The 23,527-nt window shown below is 40.2% G+C and overlaps 1 protein-coding gene across 2 annotated transcripts in view; it reads left to right on the top strand.

Annotated features, from left to right (window-relative positions):
- Positions 1-23,527, top strand: part of LOC131191985 (dynein axonemal intermediate chain 2-like) — an 86,720-nt gene that overhangs the window by 45,804 nt on the left and 17,389 nt on the right. For both annotated transcript variants that reach the window (XM_058170696.1, XM_058170698.1), the window contains 7 exons: positions 12,284-12,394; positions 14,444-14,531; positions 16,261-16,397; positions 18,075-18,200; positions 21,024-21,218; positions 21,702-21,848; positions 22,635-22,757. In XM_058170696.1, the coding sequence (XP_058026679.1) occupies positions 12,284-12,394; positions 14,444-14,531; positions 16,261-16,397; positions 18,075-18,200; positions 21,024-21,218; positions 21,702-21,848; positions 22,635-22,757 (927 nt within the window). The remainder of the gene's footprint in view (positions 1-12,283; positions 12,395-14,443; positions 14,532-16,260; positions 16,398-18,074; positions 18,201-21,023; positions 21,219-21,701; positions 21,849-22,634; positions 22,758-23,527) is intronic.

Below are 23,527 nucleotides of genomic sequence, written 5' to 3'. Positions count from 1 at the left end.
TATGCTAATTCTAAATCTCTTAAAAACAAGTGTCAACTGCCACTGTTGGATCTTATCAAACCATGGATCAATCTTTTTTAGTCTCTTGGGGGAATCTGTTGCCTTCCCCCTCCCCCATATCTAGCAAGCTAAATGGGGCAATTCTTACTCAGTATTTAGGGACAAGCTGAAAACCCAGTTAGCATGAAGAGAGAAAATTAGACTAAACTATAATTTTAATAATTGAGATTAAATTATAGCTTTGTTTGAGTTATACATTTTTAGGTGGTTTTGTAGATGCAGTGGTAGATCAAAACAAAGAATATTGTGTATGCTGATTGAGTTCCTTGTAGAAGAGATAGTGAGTTAGACAGTTGAACGAAATCTTGTTATTTAAGAGTAAGGGTAGTTTTCTGATACATTGCCCACTGCAGAGGGCCAAGCATTTTAATAATCTGCTACTGCTAAGATTTACAGGTCAAAACTATGTGATTAAATATCTGTCTTATAGAGGCAGCACGTCATATTACATAGTCTTACTACAAATATATACCGGTACATAAAATAACCAAAAATGGAATGAAATTAAGCAAAGGGAGCATTTTAAAAATCTAAAAGTTCCAGTTTCTCCAAACAGACCAGTTCTTTCTATACTCTTAGTTAGGCAGTGTTAATTAGGAAAGTAGATGAATAAAAACAACAACAAATAAACAGTTGATTAAATAACAATGCTGGCAATTGAAAAAGATAAAAATTACGCAGATGCGTTAGGTGACTTGGATTTAATGCTTTCAAAAGATAGCTAATTGCAGTTATCAAGAGGCAGAATAATGTAATATTATATTATTTTATCATTTTCCAAAGTTAAGATTATGACCAGTGCAAATTATCAGTCATCAAAAAGACAGCTGTTCTAATGACGTAATCTAGATAGTTCATTTATTCATAATGAAAGTACCACGGGAGAAATTAAAGATAGAGAATTGCCATGAAGTTTCAGTTCTAGACAATCAGAAAAAAAAATACTGTTTTAAAATTAATTGGCATGTTTATAACATGCTTTCAGCTACATTGATGTATTCAAGAGGTGTTTTTTTTTAATCGGAAAATTGCAGAATATTCTGATTAGTTATAGCTTCCTATTGTACGTCCACATTGTTTGCCTAAGATGAAACGAATAAGTATGGGCTATCATGGAAATAATATTCATTTAGGAAATAATTAGCAAAACTGATGGTTGTTGAGGTAGCCCAAAGTTTGGGGCAAGTCTGAAAATAAGGAATCAAAGATAAATGACAAATATCTAACAATTCCTTCAATTCCTTCAATTATCGTGCCTTACAGTACTATTTCCTTGGCTCTTTGACCAGTGTATGTGGAGGAGGGGAGGGAGTTTCTGTGACAACATTATGAAAAGAAACCATGTAGATCTTTGTTGTTGTTTTAAGAATAGGAGCGCATGTAGTAAAAAAAAAAAAGAGGCAAATTTGAACTGATTACTATAGTTATTTGTGTGCCCCTATTAATACAGTGTGAAGGGGTCGCTTCTTATTTCTTAGAACTAAGGTTGCCATGGAGACAGCTTTCTCACTGCCCCATCCAGCTGAGGACAATTCTTTATGGACCATGCCAGCAAATTGTTTACAGGAGTGATTTGTCGTCATGACAATAAGGTATTGGATTCAAAACAGGGCTGGAATTAAGCAATAAGAAGGAACATCAGAATTGCTTCCGGGCCTGATATCAGGCAGTAGATATACAACCACATCCCTGTCTGGAGCTGAAGTGCATTTCCTCAAGACTAATGCCTTTTGGTCTGGCCATGAGCCAGAACTTCATTTTAATCAGAAGTAATTTTCAGGGCCACAAGTAAAAATTACCAAGCAGTCTTTGTTGGTGCTTGCTAGCTTCCAAGGTATCAGAATACACTTAACACTATATCCACAATAGAAATTATTTCCAGTCAAGTAGTATCAGATTCCCTTTTCCAAATTAAGAAAATATGTTGGGCGTTCCTCAGCTTGGTCTTTCCGTTGCTTATTTTATCACTATATCCACATAAAAAGAAAAATTAGCCCTGTTCAGTTTATGATTATTTAAAAATATGCATTTTTTAATATGCACATTGCCTCAGGTAAAATTAACTCAATTGTTTAGCTCTTTACATGTATTAGTGTCCATGAACATGCCTAAGTCATTTTGTATTCATTTTTATATACACAAAAATGCCTTATTCCATACTTTGTTTAATTTTGGTAGACAATTGTTCATAATCTGAGCCTTTTGATTAAAATACTTTTTAATCAAAGAATGAAATCACATCAATTGAAGAAGTATAAATACCAAAGAATATTTTTTTTATTAGTTTTAGAAGCACAAACTACATCATTTAATATCAAAATACAAACCTAACAAATTCTTTTCCCCATCCCCAATAGCAGAAAAGATGTCCAAATTCACTCTAGTGTGCAAATACATTTATTTTCAGGCATAAGAGTAAAAATTATTCATGTAAGTAGGAGGCTATCTATGGCTGTGGAATTCCACATTTTGATCCTTTGTTAATTTAATGCTGTGAAAATAGTAAGAATTCCTTAGGAATGCTTCCAGTTACAGGATCTAAAAAAAGATTGATTGTACTGCTATGTACTAAAAGTGCTAGTAAACAAAACAACAACTCTGAAGTTTTAAAAATTCAGTTTGTAAACTGAAAAGTTTACAAAGGTTCAGCATGTTGATTTGCTGCTGAATTACAGCAATGCAATTTGGGAATGGGTTGGAGACCTTCCATTTCTACTTTTATGAGGAGGCATTATACAGTCAGTAATTGGTTATTTTGCCACCATATTTGGGTGATGCTGCCTCTGCATGCTGGGGGGTGGGGAGAGATATAAATTGGATCCTATGTGGGAACATATTGTCTACCCCCAGGATATTTGCCTTCAACTAATTGAAAGATCTATATTGTATAAAATCCACTTTAGAATCCGAAATTGATAATGTTAAATAATTTCCCTCATTGTGTTTAAGACTTAGTATTGTTCTTTTTGAGATCTAATAGCAGCTGTATATCAATCTGTACAAATCCCAATTTGAGACTAAAATACAGAGATATTCAGATGCTGTTAAAGAATTATTTGTATCAGCATCCTGTAAAGGCTGAGTGTAAAGTGTATGCAACTGCTATTTTGGAAACCAGAAACGTTGGACCCTGCAAAAAAATACCACAGCTGACTGAAATTGATAAATGTTGCCTTGGCCTCAATTGTTTCTTGCCCCCTCCCCCAGGGCTGCAGAGTCGTAACCGATGACATCATATGTGGATAGCCAATTTTTAAGCCAATTTTTGAGAATATGGGCTATTGAAGGGTGTTTTTTTTTGCCCAAATTAGGCACATTAAGTCTTCCAACAAGATAGAGCCAGGGTGGTCTGCTGGTTAATGTGCTGACCTAGGAACAAGGAGATCTAGTTATAATCTTCCCTTAGGCACAAAAAAATGAGTTGTGTGTTCTCGTGCCATTTACTCCCTCTCAGCCCAAATTAGCAGGCTGAAAAAACTCAGCCTTGCAACATGCCTTCATAAGCTTCACTAGTTAACTTCAGTGCAAAACCAGCAGATTCTGCAACCAAACAGCATATTAGATGGTAAGAACAACAGCAAAGTGTTTAACAAGCTTAATATTCCTACTTTAAATCTTAAATAGTCAACTTCTTGTGATTATGACAGATAAAGAGAACGCAAACCACAAGTCAGGCCTTCTCGATGGTTGCCCCAACTTTGTTGTTTTTAAAAAAGCCCAAATTGAAAACTCTCCTTTTTGAGTGATCACTTTTTTCCCTGAACTGATGATGAATGGGCAGCTATTTCCAGCTATTTATATTGATCTGAGGATTAGATTTTTTACTGTGGATCATTATTTTATGTTTTAATATCAATTGATCGGGGCAATATAAAATTGCATAAATAATAAATAAGTGACCAAATGAGTGCAATAATTTGCAGTGGCATAATCCTGGGACATTTTCGGAGTTGCAAAAGATATTATAAGCATCTGTAGAGGGGGACAAAAGATTAAAAAAGGGAAGCAATGTTACACCATTGCAAACTCCTCCCCTTCTGTGTATGCATTGCGACATCACATGAACCTACTTACCAAAGGGCAGAGTTTATGAATGCGTCTGGTTAGCATATTTAATGAATCCTTGCGTAATTATCCAATAATGACACTTCATTCAAAACTCAGTTAGCTTGACAAGAAGGCTGCATTGCTGGAATACAATATAAAATTACATCACAAATATCAATGTGAGCTATCAGTTATGTACCCTGAATATGTAAGTGTCTGTATGTGTAAATTTTAGCATATTAAGATTAATCAATTATAATTATATAATCTATAAATATATAGTCTGCTTGGTTTTGAAAAGTTGTTTATATGGGTTAAAAGCTGCACCAGATTTTTGAAGTTTGCAGATTGCATATGGAACCTTTGGTTTCTCATAGTCAGCTATGACTTACTGGGCAAGAGACATTGCAGTGTAAATGAGCTGAAGTGGGGAGGAGGAACGGAAGTAATTGCATGAATCCTTAACCTCATTTTATTTATTGCCAGCTACAGCGTCCTTACTATCATTTTAGAGAATTGTCATGAGAATTGAGTTACATGCAGTGAATAAAAATTAAGTCATTCTACTTTCTCTGCATAGAAGCATAAGCCTCCACATGAAAAGTTCAATTTCTCAACTGCCCAACCCTTTCTTTGGTTCCTTCGTACTGTTTGTTCTTGAAATGCAGGTGCCATACCTGTTTGAGTGTTTAGCAATATATTCCCTACCATTCCTATTCTTCCATTAAATCATGTCAAATTCTCGAAGACTGCCTGAACAAGTCCCTGAGTTTTCTTGGCAAGGTTTTTCAGAAGTGGTTTGCCATTGCATGCTTCCTAGGGCTAAGAGAAAATGATTGGCCCAAGGTCATCCAGCTGACTTTGTGCCTAAGGCAGGACTAGGACTCATGGCTTCCCAGTTTCCAGCCTGATGCTTTAACCTCTAGAGCAAACTGGCTCTTACTTCTTTTTAACAGAGCCTTTTATTCATTACAAAGAAGTGCATTATTCCTTTTCATGCAGCAGTGTTGCTCTTGAAATCCTGTCCTTGGCGCACCTGTGATGACAGATTTAAATGAACCTGACGGAACAATGTTTAGCTTCAGTTGAAAACTAAAGCAGCCTTGGACCCCTTTATCGAGAACAACTCTCTTCCTTTTATAGTCAGTTTGTGCAATTCCATCTCCCCTGTTCTAATGGCCAAGAGGGCAGGACCAATTATATAATAATATTTGGTTGGGATTTTCAGCCATTCTCAACTGGGCTGCTTGCAGCCAAATTTTAGCAGCATGTTTTTGTAGGGCTTGGGGGACTCAAAAAGAAATTTGGTAGTTACACGTTATCTATTACTGCCTTTGTAGCACAAAACCTATAACAAGAGGTATTCAGCTCAGCCAAATGTTCTACCTCCCTCCTTTAACGTACATTAATTCATTCATACTTTAAATCAGATGACGGTTATTGAAATGCTATTTAGTGTAAATAAGGTGGAGCTTTCAACTATTTAAACTGATTATTGACTATAGCTGTTATTAGGCTATAAAATATTGGGGAAGTCCCAGGATATCCTCCATAGTTTACCAGTTACATAATTTACCAGCTACACCTATCCTGGGTGGGGTGGGGTTGGGTTGTAAGGCATTATTCATCATTTGCTTCATGTATCTGACTTTGAATCTTCACAAGACTTGAGAACCCTTGTGAGATATCTTTAAGAGCAAATAATATCATGAATTCAGGTTTCTGCAATACTATTCTGAACTCTAACCACTGGTTAATTTGTTCTTGTGCTTTTTTAAACCAGCCTCTTTGCTCCCTGATATTAATGACTTCCTTACACAGAGTCCCTTTAGAGGCCTCTTGGAAATCGTGAAACCCAAACCAATGTTACTGTCAAAGGCAATCTGATCTCTATATACACAAAGACAACAGGCTGTGCTCACAGGGTGTAAGGGGAAGAGGGAGACATGCTGACATCTACTATGCCTTTAGTAGTTGCTTCTATAGCAGGTATCCAGTTCTACTTCTCCAGGTTTCGATCCTCAGTGAATACTGAGCCTCTACTGAATATAAGCATAGAATCGATTTCAACAGTTATTGGAGATATTACTGAAACAAATCTTATTATAAGAACCTAGGAATTATTCCCAAAAGATTAGCCACAACCCTATAGCAAACATTCCCAAGATTCAAATATGTTAAAATTTACATTGTATTGTATGTTTTGAAGTTTTACTACAAAACATTCAGTAAATATGCAGCATTGATAGAAGTCCCAACTGTGCAGCTGGAAGTCAGTTGTGTCCCATGGCAACACTGTTGACCCTCCAACCTAAATGCATGCCCTCATCTTCCTGCCCCCCTCTCCTCCAAGATTGCTGATCTTGTGGGAGTTAAGCCTAATAAACAGCCACCTGATCAATAGCGTCCCCTGGCTAGTATGGACCTGTCCTTTCTGTTCTGTCCAGATTAAAGTTGACAGGAATTGGAGCAACACAAAAGAAAATTAATTATCCCTAAAAGGCTTAGATGGGTGGACACCTCATTAAGCCACTTGTTAATGCTGATTATAATAGCTCACAGGCCATTCCGTGTTCTATGTTTACTGCATTATGTTAATGTCTAGACAGGGTCCACCCAGAAAGCCACTGTTAGTGATGGACAAATCAGATCCAGTATAAAGGTGCTGTCATTGAAGGACTCTAGAAAGGATTTTAAGTGGTGTTTACAGATGTTTGAGGTGATCCCATAACAGAACTGCCTCCTTCTCAATACTCTAATGGAAAGTAACATTCTTACAGTATATATTGTTTTATGTTCTACTTTTACTCCAGTTTACATGGGGTTTTCCCTCGTTTCTTCCTTGCTGTATGATAGATTGGACTAAAAGGGAGTGACGGTACTCTCTGCTACATGCTGGACTACTGGAAGCTTTTACATGGTCTTGAAGGGTAGTTCCATGAAGAACATGTTATATAATCCAGTTGAGAAGTAACTAAGACAGGAGTGACTGTGAACAAGACCTCCTGGTGCAGCAATGGATACAATTGGCACATAAGATGAACTTATGCCAAAAACCTCCTGACCACAGCTGCCACCTGCTCATTGAGCAGGACCTGTGAGTCTAGGAGGACCCCCAAGTTGCATCCCAACTTTTTCTGAGGGAATTCTACCCCTTTAAGAGACAAAGGTAACAAGCTTAGAGTGCCCAAAACTCAAAACAACTTAATCTTGATGGGGTTGAATTGCAGTCAGTCCTGTCTCCCACCAGTTACAGCCACTAGGTACTGGGCAAGCACCTCAACAGCATTACTTGCTTGGCCTGGGTGTAGATCAGTGGTGGATTTCAGCCAGTTCTCTCCAGATCACGCAAACCAGTAGCGGCGACAGTGGGAGGCTCTGCCCACCTGCCCAAATGTAATGTGTGACTACTGCACATGCGCAGAGGTGGCATGTGCAAGTGAAGCTAGTGCGTGCACACTCACATTTGCTAACCGGTAGGGAAGGTAACTGAATCCTACCTTTGGTGGAGATATATAATAAAGTATATCTTGCATACTAATGATACTGCCTCCATTCTTTTGATTGATTTCACATAGCAGTTTCATGTAGATCAGTGTTCCCTAACCTTTGCGGCTTGGTAGCCTGGTGGAGGTGGGGGGAAGAGTGGAACTGGGCCTTGCAAGCAGGGCCGGTGCTCATGCACACACACACACAGGTGCAGCTGAACTTGTACAAGCAGTGGGTTGGTACCACACATGCGTACGCATGCATAGCTCGACTTGTGTAAGCGGAGCTGTGCACATGAGTGCATGTGGACTGGCCTGCTGTCTGTACAAGTTGAACTGTGCATCTGTGCATCGGACTGCCCTTTGCACAGCCCAGTTGCAAATAGGCCACAGCCCAGTAGCGGGCTGCAACCCAGGGGTTGGGGACCCCTGATGTAGATGATAAACAGAACTGGTGAGAAGCCCAAGCCCAGAGGCATCTCACATAAAGGGGCCTAGGGATAGACCTCCCCAGTGCCAATTAACACTGATTGGAACCAGCTATGGAGGAAAAAACTACTGCAGACTAGTGCTCCCCACTTCTAACTGTTGAAACCAATCCAGAAGGATACTATGGTCAATATTAGAAAAGTTATTGAGAAATTCAGGAAGACCAGGATGGACATATCACATACCACCTTCATCCCAATCTCTTCGAAGGCTGACCAATGTTATCTCAATGCTATAATCTGAACCCTAATTGAAAAGGGTCTAGATACCTGCATCATTCAGGACTCTCTGAAACAGATCACGTATCATCATCTCCAGTTGGAACTGGACAAAAGTTATTCAATGCTGTCAGGTCCAAGAATGACTTCTTGAGAAGGAAATCCACCACAATTTTCTTCCAGGCAAGTAGAACTATATTCTCCCACAAAGAGGCATTGACCACTACTTGGACCCAACCTCATATAACCTTCTGTGAGGCTTTATTCAGTCAGGAGGGACATGGCTCTGCAACACAGGTGTCTACAGCGACTCTATGCAGCTTCTTCAAGATCAATCATCTCAAACCCTTCCTACAAAATGAGCTAGGACCAGGGCAAGCCCAACCAAGTCAAACTCCAAGTGAAACTGAGTGATTTTGTCCAACAGAATTCTAGACAGTTCTGTGAGGGATTCCTCTTGTTTCTCCTTAAACAGAAGGGACCTAGTCACCAAAAACAAGGCCTCTGACCATCTGGTCTGTGGATACAGTAAGCAGAAATGCAAGCATACTTTGCCACTCTTATATTCACAAATAAGATTGGTTGATTTCACTCTGTTTTTCTCCATCACTGTTCTAGATGTCTGTTGCATCATCTCCCAGATCTTCATAAATCAGGGGCTGTATAGGATCCATGATCACAGAGAATCTGTACAGGTGTGATTCAATCTAAGGCCCTCATTACATACTCATTCCAAGCTGCAACTAAGGTCTTGTGCCAGACAGTCAGGTATAACTCTAAGCCCCTCTGAAACCAATACTGGGTCTGCCAAACACCTGGAGTAGCTTAGGTCCTTCCTCCCTGAATTGAGGAACAGCTACAAAGGACCCTGGAGACAAGAGACAGTGATTCCTCTATGACAAGGGACAGATGTTAACACACCCCAATCAAAATAATCTCAGCTGAGATCTGATCTGTCCCTGAATTGAGGATTAGCATCTTCAACATTGCCCATAGTTCTGAGGTGCAATGGAATATCATCCCAGCTTCCAGTTACTTGATCTTCCTCCCTCTGAGTATTTCCCAGCACATTTCCCCCTATTACAGCTAGGCTATCTAATTAGATATACAGTAAGCCAATTCACAGCCACAGTCTTGAGTACTCAAGAGATTCCTGGGCCCTTTGCCTGGCTATTAATAGCTGTTATACCTTGTGGGGATGACGTCAGGAAGAAAAACAAAGAAAATACAGGTAATTACTGGAGAAGATGTCAGTTATATATGTGCAATGAATAGGATGTCATCAGCTTCCCATTAACTTAATATCAAAGCTTGCATTGAGGCTAGGTTCTCACTTTGCACTAGATCAGGGAGGTCAAACTCAAGGCCCGGGGGCCGGATTCGGCCCATGGGGTGCTTAGATCTGATGATGGGACCACCCTGGAAACAGCAAAGGACTGGCTACGGTGCCTCTGCCAGTGAAAACGGAGCTCAGGAGGGCTTCAGGAGACCGTTGCAACCGCAAACGGACCTCAAAAGACCGCTTTCACTGGCAAGAGTGCTTCAGCTGCCACAGGCAGCCCCGACACAAGTGATGTCCAGCTGGCCACGCCCATCCTGGCCAGGCCCACCCCAGCCCTCTGAGGTCAAACACAATGTGGCCCTCAATGAAATTGAGTTTGACACCTCTGCACTAGATTATTTTATTTATTTATTTATTTGTATTCCACCTTTATTATTTTTACAAATAACTCAAGGCAGTGAACATATCCAGCACACCTTCCTCCTATTTTGCCCACATCAACAGCCCTGTAAGGTTACTTGTGCTGAGGGAGTGACTGGCCCAAAGTCACCTTGCTAGCTTTCATGTCTAAAGTGGGACTTGAACTCACAATCTCCCACTTTCTAGCCTAGTGCCTTAACCACTAGACCAAACAGGCTCTCGTCTTTATGGTTTGTTTGATTGTTATTTAGTATAAATATAATCCTCATTTAGCAACCATAATTGGGACCAGCAATTTCGTTGGTAAGTGAAGTGGTTGGTAAGAAAAACCATGACTGCTTATGATCTTTCCATTGCTTTACAGACCTGCCAAGGTCATAGATGCGAGAACTGGCTGCAAAGTTACTTTTTCATCACCATTGTAACTACAAATGGTTGCTCAACAAGTCAATTGCTAAATGAAGATTATTTATATGAATTCAAGGAGATGCAATGGCTCAGTGGTTAAAGACACTGAGCTTGTCAGCTGGAAAGCTGACAGCCCAGGTTTGAGACCTGAGCACTGCACAAGGAGTGAGCTCCCGTTACTTGCCATAGCTCCTGCCCACCTAGCAGTTTGAAAGCATGCAAATGCAAGTAGATAAATAGATACCACTTTTGTGGGGAGATAATAGTGTTCTGTGCACCTTTGGTGTCTAGCCATACTGGTGACATGACCACGGAAATGTCTTCAGACAATGCTGGCTCCCTCAGCTAGGAAATGGAGATGATCATCGCCCCCTAGAGTTGCAAATGACTAGACAGGGGGAAACCTTTACATTTTTTTATATGAATTCAGGAAGTTTCTCTTAGAAGTACGGGTAACCTTCACTTAATGACCCTAACTGGAACTAGCAAATCTGTTGCTAAGTGGCCATTAAGCAAAACATCACATTATCTTCCTTGCTTAGGGACAGCTGTTCTGGCAGTACCTGTTGCCATCATCGAGCAAAACCCACATGGTCAGAGGCAAGGACCTTTCCCTACCCAAGTCATTTCTGACTTGGCCCCTCCCAGCCTCAAGCCTCAGTTTTTCCAGGGCAACGGACTGACTACCCTTCAACTCCCCCATCTACCTAACTCTCCCCCACCCCTCATTTCTGCCCATGTGGTCACCCTGTAGAGCATAGGTCTAGGATAACTCATCACAACCAACTCGCCATGGCCATCTCACCATGGCTCTCACCATGATACAGTTAAATGCTGTGGTAAAAAGATAATAAAATGAGGCACAACTCACTTGCCAGAAATTTCAGGCTCAGTTGTGGTTGCAAGTCGAGAACCACCTGTACATGCCTTTGAGATGATGGGAGGAAAAATAACTGGGTGGCAACTCCAGACCATTAGGAATATTGGATGAGAACACCTATAACAATCCTACTGGCCTTTCTGCCCGGCATCTTTTCAGATTTCTATTTCTTAAGCTACTTGCTTGTTTCACCTTGAGGTCATAAGTTCCTCCGGCTAACAAACAATAGACTCCTAAAGTAGGGTATATTTACTATTGGATTAGAAGGAATTAACATAAAGGTAGCCAGGTTGTGCCCCCATATGTTTTGGATTATGCCTTTCATAAATCCCTAGCAACATGATAGGTGATGGTTAATCACTGAAGTACATTAAATTGCCTCCCTTTGAGCTAGCAAACCAGTTACTAGGCAACTAGCGTTGAGCTTGAGGGAAAATCTTGCAATTGAGGGTATTACATTTCATGGCTACACGTAACGAGTCCTGAAGCAAGGTAACGTTTTACCCAGAATCTTTCTAAAATAAGGTCAGAGATGAATATAGTATAAAATCCAGATCTGCGATCGAAGCGTTGTTGCCAGTATAAGGTGCCTCTTTCTTTGTTTCCCATGTTCTAGCGGCAAACCAATTTTCAGAGTTTTGAAATACTGCCAGTTCTCTTTGGCCAGGGACAAAGGTGGAAGAAAATTTATTAACAAACATCCTACCTTAGGCAATAATGCTGTGATTACATCTCCTTCAGTTTTAGTCTTTGGTGTCTAAGTTATTGCCTGATTCCTGTTTGCTGTTTGCGAGTTCTGGCATGTATCTTAACTGTGGCTCCCTTGCAACAGAAGGGCAAGAAAAAATGGAATTGAAAATGGGATGTGGCTGCAAAATGTCCCCCTTGGATAAAAATACTTGGCATACTGTTCATTTCTTTATCTCCCTTGTTAAGATTTGTTCCTCCCTCTTCAGTAAAACTCCTAACATAATTTATCAAAATCCTGCAGATGATTGTGCTAATGGATCCAATGGAGGACCCTGATGATGTGCTCCGTGCCAACCGGTCACGAGAGAAATCCTATCTGTTCGATGTAGCCTTTGATTTTACTGCTACTCAGGTGAGGCCTGCCCCCAGGCATTCAGAACAGAACAGAAACTTTTTTGAAACCTGACTTTTTAAAAAATATAGATGAAAAGCAGCGGCAACAATTTGTGGCAGCAGATTGACCCAGAGAGGAATTCAGTGAATAACTAACGTTTACCTTATAGCAGAGGTGGGCAACTTTCAAGACCTGTGGACTTCAACTCCCAGAATTCCTGAGCCAGCTATGTTCAGGAATTCTGGGAGTTAAAGTCCACAGGTCATAAAGGGGCCATAGTTCCTCCCCTTACAATATATGGATGTTTATCAGGGGTGAAATGTAAAATTTGTTACTATCGGTTCTGTGGGCGTGGCTTGGTGGGGGGAGGGGATAATGTGACTGAGTGGGCGTGCCCAACTTTTTTTTTTTACTTTTAAAAGCATTTTTCCGACCAAAGAGGTTGTTAAAAAAATGCTTTTAAAAGGTTCTGACAATCCCAGCTGAGCTGCGCGATCATTAGTGGCTTTTTTTTTACTTTTAAAAGTACTTTTTCAGACGAAGAAAAAATGCTTTTAAAAGTAAAAAAAAACCTCATGATTGTGCAGCTCAGCTGGGCATGGGGGGAGGGCAGGGATTTTTGCTACCGTTTCTCTGAATCATCTGCCGCCATTGCTACCGGATCGGGCGATCTGGTCCAAACCAGGAGCATTTCACTCCTGATGTTTATGCATGTTATTTGGGGGGGAGTGTATTAATTTTGAACCAAATCACCCTTCTCTTTTTGAGAAACATTTAGGGAGTCCCATCTACTTTGACCCACTCAGTTGTGAGGATGGGAAGAAGCACATCCAGACATTGCTAGATGAAAACTACATAAACAGTTTGTCACACAGCTCCTCTTTTTCTAATCTCATATTTCTGAATTCTTTTTCATACAAAACATGGATGCCCTAACCCTAACTCTATCCTGTACTCCGTTTGCTCAACTCTATTGCTTTAACACCTGCTACTGCTTGTTTTCAGAGCTGGTACAAGTATCTGGTAGGATGGCTAGGCCAAACTGTGAGCTCCATTTTGAAGTAATTTGCACATGGACTGAAACTGAAGCTCCTGAGTGAGATCCGTTCCTCCTCTGCCAGGTGCTATTCATGGGCTAAGAATCAGAAAGAGGAGCCAAGAAGTAGTAGAGTAAGAAGAGTTTTGTGAGATATAGATGACTAGAAATACAGAACCAACATCTCTTGCCTTTGGGATGAACATATTTTTGCAACCATTGATCATTGTTTCTTAGAATGTTTTTGAAGAGAAGAAGTGGTTCTCATTTTATGAGTCATCATGGCCCACTTTGTGTAGATGTGCGTATATAGCCAATATCAACATGACATATTTCTTAAACCAAGAATTTTTTAAAGAAGAGATACGAGCATTTCAAGAGGAGAAGAATCAACAAGTGCCAAGGGGGAGAGAGAATTAAGTCCCTTTTATTTTATTGATTTAGCTCAGAAGCAGAGTTTCAGCTTACTGCCTTTCCAGCCAAAGAGAAGTATGGGTAGGTTGCCTTGTTTTCAGATCTATAAATCTAGGTTGTTTTGTCCTGCTTAACCACTGTCAAGCCCAGAACAATAAATCTGACATATGGTACTATCTCAAGTAGTTGTTCTGGGTACTATTTATTTATTTGTATCTCAACTTACATTCCAGCTTCTTCAGTCAATGACCCATGGGCAGACTGGTTAGATTGCATGCCAGATAGCAAGGCAGAAGCAAAGCCAAACTGAAGAGCTGCTGGCATAAGAGGAATAGATAAAGTTCAAGGATATACATAGTAAAGAGTTAAAAAGTCAAGTTGGCAATCATGACTGTGCGGTTGAAGCCTCACCTTTGTTATACATGTGTCAGTTTCACACACAAGTATTCAACTTTGCACTTGTAATTGCCATCTTGACTTTTTCTATCCCTTTTGTAGATGCCTCTGATAAGGTTCATTTGCTATCCATCCCTTTATCTTTATCCTATTACGTCTTCCCTAAAAGTAAGTTCTTTCATGTTTTTCATCTATTCATATCTCTTCATCTCTCCCTGTAGGAAATGGTCTATCGTGCCACCACTAAAGGTCTCATAGAAGGGATCATCTCTGGATACAATGCAACCATTTTTGCCTATGGCCCAACAGGTAAAAAACATAGGCTCAGTTCTGATTGAAGATGTCTATTTCATTTTCCAATGAGTTGGTAACAACCAAGCTCTGGTTGCAATAGCTGTGGGCTGTTGTAGTCTTGCAAGCATAAACTGTATAGTCCTGGAAGCAATTGGACTCAGCTGAGAAATGCTGCTTCCTCTGTGGTGATAAATACAGAGCAATATTCTTTGCATGGGAAATAGAAGAGGGCCAAAAGGAAAATAATATTTGGACCAAGTGTTTTAACTTGTGGCTTTTTTAAAGTCATACCTCAGTATTGATAGAAGATAATTTTTGTAGCTTAAGGTTGAACTGTGGACTCCTTGGTGCTCTATCAGCTTGGTTGTTTTCTTGCAGATGTTTCATTACCAAACTAGGTAACATTATCTGTACGAGAGTGGAGTTTGTTTTCATTTTATATATTGGTAGCTTGTTCTGTCACTATCGGTGAGCGTAGTATTGGTGGTTCCTTAAATTGGCTACTGCTTATGATTAACTTATTTGTTAGTACCTTGATTAGAGTATTATTTGCTTCTTAACTGTTGGTCTACTGTTACTCTTGATGTTAATCTCTGTCCATCTAGATGTTAGTTGCTGGTGAGGTGTTTTGGTCTTTTTGTTTCCTTTTTGGCTTTTTGATTGTCTTTTTTTGGATGGCATGTAGATGATGTTGATCCTTATGTGATTATTGATGGTCAGTTTGTCTGAGTGCCAGACTTCCAGGAAAGCTGTAGTGTTTTGGGATTTGGTTTGGTCTAGGATGCTCATGATTTCCCAGTTTTGAAATTATGGTTAAGTCTGTCCATGTGTTGTGAAATTAAGGAGTTTTCATCATGTCTTCTGACTACTAGTTGGTGTTCATGGATGTGTTCTTTTAGTCTTCTGCCTGTTTGGCTGATGTAGTGTCTGTTACAATCCTGTATATTAGAGATCAGGGGTCTCCAATCCCCGGTCTGTAGACCGGTACCAGTTTGTAGCCTGCTGGGAACCGGGCCGCACAAGCGGCGGGCAAGCATGCAAAGCACCACTTGTAAAAAGTGGCAGACATGTGCACTAAAATATCCCTTTCCTCCCACCGCCGCTCCTGTTGCCAGTGCTTGTCCAGAAAGGTTGGATACCACTGTTGTGACTCCTGGTTTCTTTTCTTAGGGCTGCTGGGCCTTTTGGTTTACTTAAGATGTTTTGGAGGTCTTTAATTGGTTTGTGTGGTACAGTGATACCATGTGGTACCTCAATATTGTTTGAAAACTGAACTCCCTAGTTGATTAATTGCAGGATAACTGGAAGCACAAAGATGTAAATGTCTGTTCATAAAGAAAGTCATTTGTTCATTGAACCTTTATTCTGTTCCATGACTTCATTCATAGATTGGCCTACCTCAGAAAACACATTTTTAGCAGCTACTGTAGTGGTTAAAGCACCAGGCTAGAAATTGGGAAATTTGGGAATTGAGTTTTAGTCCCCTCTTAAGGATTAAGCTCTCTTAACCCAAGTTACCTCATAGGATTGTTGTTGAGGGGGAAATGGGAGGAGGAAGGAGTATTAAGTAAGTTCACCATCTTGAGTTATTTATAAAAATATTAAAGACAGAATTTTAAAAAATCTAAAAAAGAATGCAAGGCTCCTTTCAAAGAAAATGTAATGACAGTTTTGGATCATCCCAGAATAGGAATGTTCCCCCATTTTATCAACCATTTTTCTCATCTCTTTCCTTACATCTCAGGCTGTGGAAAGACCTATACCATGCTTGGCACTGATCATGAGCCTGGCATTTATGTCCAGACACTCAATGACCTCTTCCATGCTATTGAGGAGACCAGCAATAACATGGAATATGAAGTGTCCATGTCCTATCTGGAGGTAGGTCACTTTGAAGAGGTCAGAAGGGAAAATGAACTAATGAATGAATGAATGAATGAATGAAGAATCAATGAATGAATGATAAAGTCTGAAATTGCTGTTATCTTTCCAGGAACAGAGAGACAATCCTTCACTTATACCATGTTTGATTTCCCAATTTCTGTTAAATGATTCATGTTTTTAACATGGTCCTAAGTTTGAGGACTTCACCATTAATTTTTGTGCAATCTGGTGCGACTCACTTAATACCTGCCTTCCTTAGCAACAGAAATTCTGGTCCCACTTGTGGCTGTAAGTTGAAGACTACCTGTATACAAAGGGACATGTATACCAAGGGACATACTTCCCAGTAGGTAGTTTACCAGGCATGTATTGAATTCATATTTATTTACACATTAAGTGGTGCGTATCTCCTTTTATTTTGCCTGAATGGTGAAAGGTTACATGGGACCCGGCCATTTTTGTCTCCTTGTCCAATATATCCTCTCCTCCCCAGCCTTTCCGCCTTTATGGCTGATGTATACTTCATATGGTATGTGGAGATAATTTCCATAGCAACCCATTAGGACTCATGCTAGTATAATATTGACTCACATTAGCAGCCTGGAACGAGCAGCACTCAGCAATAAAACAGGAAAGGCAAGAAGTAGTGGCTGGAAGAAAACCCTGAGCACAACAAGACTTCCCTGAAGGAATGAAGGATTCTTCCTCCTTCTTCTCAAGTCTGTCCAATGTTTGAAAGTGGAGTGATCATCTTTCCATTTTACTTCCGCTACACTTTGGAAAGCCAGTCTTTTCTCTCTCAAATCAACTTTCTTGTGTTTACATATGTCTGCACCATATTGAACCTAGTGGATGATGTGATTCAGACTGTGACCTTTGTTCAGCATTTTCAGCAGCATTTCAGACACCAAATCCAGGTGTCAGGCCTGGAAGCCATATTACCTTGGTGCCTTCAGGATCCAGGCCTGCCACAATCCTACCGTGGGAAGTTGGGAGGGGGGATTGCATGAGTGTAGTAGAATTAGCCTTAATAAAACTTTGCAGAGGAGTTCAAGGCCATGGTGTCCGACAACTGTGCTGAGAAGAAAGTGAAGGAACTGATTGGAGCAGGGGTAGACATGTGGGAGAAGTGGGCAAGGTCTTGAACTTTCTTTTGGGTGAAGAAAACCCGGAAGCTCTCAGATTCGGGTTTTCCCAGATGTGCCAATGTGACATCTCTAATAAAAGTTAGCTTTGAGGAATTGCAAGCCTCGGAGTTTGATTTCATTGGGGTTGTTACTTGGAACCCTGACACCAGGCGGTATTCAATGCACAGAAGAAGTCATGGTGGTGCTGCCTGATTGCCAGCTAATCTCTCCAATCCAGTAAAATATTGTTGATGGGATTCCAGGTGTGGCAAGTTGGTACTAGGACGTGGAACCCGAATGTGGAGATGCTTCTGTTCTGTGATTTTGCTTCATAGAATGTTTAAGCACCAACATTTTGAGCTCTTCCCTGTACCTCCAACAAGGTGTTTTCCCCCCACCTCTGAGAAGAGAAGGATGCATCCAAGAAGGCAGTGACCAAGAAACCAATTTCTGTCTATTCTGAAGCCTACCATATATACTTTTTTCCCAAGCTGCTTATAATTCCCCAGCCCTTACCATGAACAATTGCTCTTGTTCTTTTAATTAGATTTACAATGAGATGATCCGAGACCTCCTGAACCCTTCCTTGGGCTACCTGGATCTGCGTGAGGATGCCAAAGGTTTCATCCAAGTGGCTGGAATCACAGAAGTCTCAACCATCAATGCTAAGGAGGTGAATTGGAATAATAGCAATAATACTTAGACATATATACCATTTCATAGTGCTTTTACAGCCCACTCTAAGTGGTTTACAGAGTTAGCCTATTGCCCCCGATGATCTGGGTCATCATTTTACCCACCTCGGAAAGATGGAAGGCTGAGTCATCCTTAAGCCTGGTGAGATTTGAACTGCCAAATTGCAGGTAGCCGGCAGTCAGCAGAAGTAGCCTGCAGTACTGCACTCTAACCACTGCGCCAGTGGTGGGTTGCCCCTGATTTGGACCAGTTCTATAGAATCAGTAGTAAAACTGGCGGGAGGCTCTGCCCACTGACCCAAACTCAATCATCAAAAATTTTCTGCACATGCGCGAGTGGAGCAAGCGCGCGTGGGGACGATGAGAACTGGTAGTAAAGGTAAGTAGAACCCACTCCTGCACTGCTCCACTGTGACTCATATACCCTGCAAAGATTAACAGGAAAAATTCACTGTTGCCAAATGCAGTCTTACAAGATAGTAATCCTAATTATTACTTTAACTTTCTCCAAGAGACTACCATGGATTTGTATGGATAGCTAGTCGGATCTGATTGAACATCCAAATCCAGTCCATTTGGTTTAAACAACTGGCAAATTTGGTTATAATAACAGTTCCTAACCCAGTTTTTTTGTTTCTCACAATGACTGTGACTCCTTGACTTGTCTTTGGAGGAACATTGTCAACTCAGAATTCCCAGAAAGCATTCTGTTTAATGTCCCACAAATAAAATCAAAGCCTCTTCTTTCCTTTTCCTTTTTAATTCTTGTACTATATTTACATGACTAAAGTTGGGAACTTCACTTGTTTTTTTTGCCACTTAGCAGGATATAAGACACATTTTAAACTGAGGAATATGACTGGGCTTCTTGTTCGTGTTTGGAGGCAGAAGAAGAAACACAAGAGGAAACACAATTGAGGCGGAACAAGAAATTCAGTCTTTTTCACTGTATATCGGTGAAAGGAATTAAAAACTGACCAGTATTCCATAGCAACTGGTAGCACAGAGATTTCAAAGAACAGACAGCCAAATTGTAATTTTTGCTTGTTCCAAAGTCCATCTCACAAGTAGTAACCCCAAGCAAATGTGCATAACTCTGCAATTTTAACCGATTTAGTTACAAAAACCACTGCTGCAAGTCCTATGACCTAGCTTCTCTTCAGTTAAAGAAGATTGTTTTGGGCAGCCTTCCCCAAGCCTTTCAAACTAAAAATAATGAGCATTGTAGACCAATGTACCACATGGCACAAGATCAAGGAAAATTTGTTTAGTTAGTATTCACTTCATTGCAACAGGCTTTTGGGAGAAACATATTGAAGTTGCTTTCTTAGCAATTGGGGTGGGTGGTGGGGAAGCCTTAATAAGATCACTTGGAATACTGCATCTAGTTTTGGTCACCATAATATAAAAGGGATGTTAACACTCTGGAAAGAGTGCAAAGAAGAACAACAAAGATGGGGCCTGGAGGCTAAATCATACAATGAGCTGTTGCAGGAACTAGGCATGGCTAAGGGTGACATGATAGCAATGTTCCAATGTTTGAGGGACTGCCACAAAAAAGAGGCGGGTCAACCTATTCTCCACAGCACCTGAAGGCAGGACAAGAAGCAATGGATGGAAACTAATCAAGGAGAGAAGCAACCTAGAACTAAGGAGAAATTTCCTAACAGTGAGAACAATTAGCCAGTGGGATGGCTTGCCTTCAGAAGTTGTGGGTGCTCCATCACTGGAGGTTTTTAAGATATTGGACAGCCATTTGTCCAGAATGGTATAGGGTTTCCTGCTTGAGCAGGGAGTGGATTAGAAGATCTCCAAGATTCATTCAAACTCTATTATTCTGTGTCTTTGGCTCTTCTGCATCTCTTAGCTTGGTCAGTTGCCCATTTTCTGCTTTGAGTCCTCCTGAAATTCCATAAAATTCCCCCTACTGGGACTCAAAGTTCCCTTTTGCCTTTTCCTGGTGATGGTGTCCTGATTGTCTTTCTCCATCCACAGCTCCCCGTTATCCTGTAGATGGAAGTGACTTTGGCTTGAAAAGTTATTAGAGATGGAAGGCCTTTTGCTGACTAATTCCTGATCAGTGCCCACAATTGCTTTCCATTAGCAGGGTCTTCAATATGCTAACCCATGTCCCGCCCTCTTTGAGGAAGGGAAAAAGAAGTTTCTGCTTCAGAATTGTCCCTTTACATAACTATTGCTACCAGGGCACAATCTGTTGCAGTAAATCCAGATAAATCTTCTTTCTGGAAAGCAGAGAAGACAGGACACTATATAGGTTTATAATTTTACTGAAAATAATATACTATACTTACTTTACTTTATTGTCATTGCACCTCGTACAACGAAATTAAATGCCATCTTCAGTGTACATCATACATAAGAAAACTATAAAAAATAAAACAAAAACACACATCGTATGCAATTGAATTGAAAACCCCTGATATTGCATTAATATTGCATTATGCAGTAGAATGGAACATAGTTACTGCTCTGGGATAGAAGCTGTTTTTCAGCCTATTTGTCCTTGTTTTTATTATCCTGCTTTTATTATCCTATTTTATATACTGCGAGATACAAAGGTATGATAAAATTTCAGAAGTAAAATGCATATTCCCAAAGAACACCCAACAATATGTCTGACTCTCTGGCTTTTGTTCATGTGCATAGGGCTTAGAGAAAGTTTGAAGACTATACTAAACTTGCCCTTTTGCTATGCTCCTCCCCCTGGTCCTTACTGGAAGCACATTGCTAACCTACACCAAATAGTTTTGGTCAGACTTACATCTTTTTTGTTCATGTAGATAATGCAGTTGTTGATGAAAGGCAATAAGCAACGGACTCAGGAGCCTACAGCAGCCAACCGAACATCTTCACGCTCCCATGCAGTGCTGCAGGTCACCGTGCGCCAAAAGAGCCGCATCAAAAATATTTTGCAGGAGGTGCGCATAGGCCGACTCTTCATGATTGACTTAGCAGGCTCAGAGCGGGCTTCTCAGGTATGGATGTGGAGGAGAAAAAGCCAATTACCTCAAAAGTGAAAACACACACATGGAGAGAAAGAGAATTGGAAATCGATAAGAGTTAGCCTGCAATACTGCATTCTAACCACTGTACCATCACTGTCAGTCATTTAAAAGTATCATTCTTTAGAGCTTTATGGGAATGTCATTAATTGATAGTTTCCATCTAATATTTGGATCAAGACCACTTTGCATCAATCTTCTTTTCCTTTGGCTCACCATATTTTATCTTAAATCAGGAACTTAATTTGATTCTAGATAAGATATACTTTCCATTGGTTTTTTTTTCCTTTGGTGAAAGCAGCTTAAATATTAGTGACAGAAGAATGATGACAGGGAAAATATATTTCAATCTGCCTCAGAATTATATCTCAGAAAAATAGGGCTTGCCTCAGGAGTGGTCTGTATTGGAACAGCAATTTTATTCTCAAGTCCATTCTACCCTTTCCATCTCCATAGACGCAGAATCGTGGACAGCGTATGAAGGAGGGCGCTCACATCAACCGGTCTCTGCTGGCTCTTGGCAATTGCATCAATGCTCTTAGTGACAGGACAGGCGTCAAATATGTTAATTACCGGGACAGCAAGCTTACTCGTCTTCTAAAGGTAGACTGTTCCTTTTGCAGGATTGTCAAAAAAGCAGAGAGAGTGAATAGCCTAAAAGAAGCTATGTATTTTCAATAGATAGGCAAAACAGAATAGAAAGATTTTTTTGGGGGGTGGGGCTGTGTTTGTGTCAATATGTGCTTAATTGTACTACCCTTAAAAGTGGAATGAAATGTTCCAATAAACAAAATAGCAATCTGGTTTGTTTTGTTTGGTCATAAGTTTGATACAGCCTGTTTTCTTCTGAGGTAGAACAGAGAAAAGGAAACATGTATGGCAAGAATAATTTAAACTAACTGAGGGAGATGGGGAAAAGATAAACGTTGATATAGTGGACCTACGTAAGACAAGGCAATGTTCAAGCTTACCTATTGTGCAGTGTAGATATGATGGGTCAAGCTACAGTTTCAGGACCTTGGAGAGTTCTAAGCAGATACTGGTAACTGGCTAAAACTTAAGAGTTCAAATTAAAGCTTTTATATTTCTTGATCCAGACTCCCAAAAAGTCCATAGGTGAAAGCTGAATATTCAAATACCTAGATGATGGTTCCCGAAGCAAACCTGGCTTAAAAAATGTGTGCCTAGGATCTTGCTTTGATGGGATTGGGCTTGAAGGAAGATGCCTGGCTAGTCTGATCAGTTTTTGTATTAGAGCTTGGAGTTAGAATCATCACAGCCTACCTGGGTGTATGTTCTTCCTTTTCTGCAGACGAAGTTCTGACTGCTACTGAAAGTCCAGTATGGCTTCCTGGCGTATATATTCAGTCCTATGGTTTCTATTTCCAGGATTCTCTAGGTGGGAACAGCCGGACTGTCATGATTGCTCACATCAGCCCCGCAAGTAGTGCTTTTGAAGAATCACGCAGCACCTTGACCTATGCTGAACGGGCTAAGAATATCCGCACCACGGTAGGATGCCGTATTTTTGGCATTTTATTGCTTCTTCTGCTTTGCCTAGAATTCCAACTCTTGGAGGTTGTTCAGATGACACAGTTTGTTTCACCTGAATCCAGATGGTTTCCCAGTCTTCCAGATCTGGTCATCAAAACATTAATAAATTTAGTCTTATCATCAATATATTTTCTAATGAATGCGGGAGCTGGAGCTGGTAAGGCAGGAACCAAAATTGGGCACACCAGCATGTAAGCATTGAAGAAATGCCTTCCAATCAGAAGGATAAGTAATTAATGGCCAAATTTAAAGAGATTTAATTTTAGGCAGGAGGAAAAGGTCTAAAATTGAAAGCTCAGAACAGAGAAATACTTTGAACTTGAATCCTATGTTCTACAATTGACAGGTTTTATGTATACATGTGATTTCTGTCTTAATCTGTGATAAAGCGACTTATCTAGCTGTGTTATTTCACTACATTGTATAGGGTTTCCTAGTTGAGCAAGTTTTAAGCAAGTTCCTGAGTATAGGATTGAGAATTAGGAGTCAAGATTTATTGCTACATAAACACATAAACATGATATAGCTTTGGAGACATGGCAATAGCTTAAGATATTGTACAAGCTTCTAGACATCAACCTGCAATCTCTTTTTTTTAAAAATGCTTCTCATGACTTAAGCAGAAACTCATTGTAACACTGTCTGGTCCATGGAGTTGATTGAGGAGGATGCCATAGATAATTGCAACAGAAATGTGGCAAAAAAACCCTTCTTTATGCTCAGATTCA

This window comes from Ahaetulla prasina, chromosome 2 (genome assembly GCF_028640845.1).
Source record: "Ahaetulla prasina isolate Xishuangbanna chromosome 2, ASM2864084v1, whole genome shotgun sequence".
NCBI classification, from domain to species: Eukaryota; Metazoa; Chordata; class Lepidosauria; order Squamata; family Colubridae; genus Ahaetulla; species Ahaetulla prasina.
Note: the sequence above shows the minus strand (reverse complement) of the source record. Positions and strands in the feature narration are given on the sequence as shown.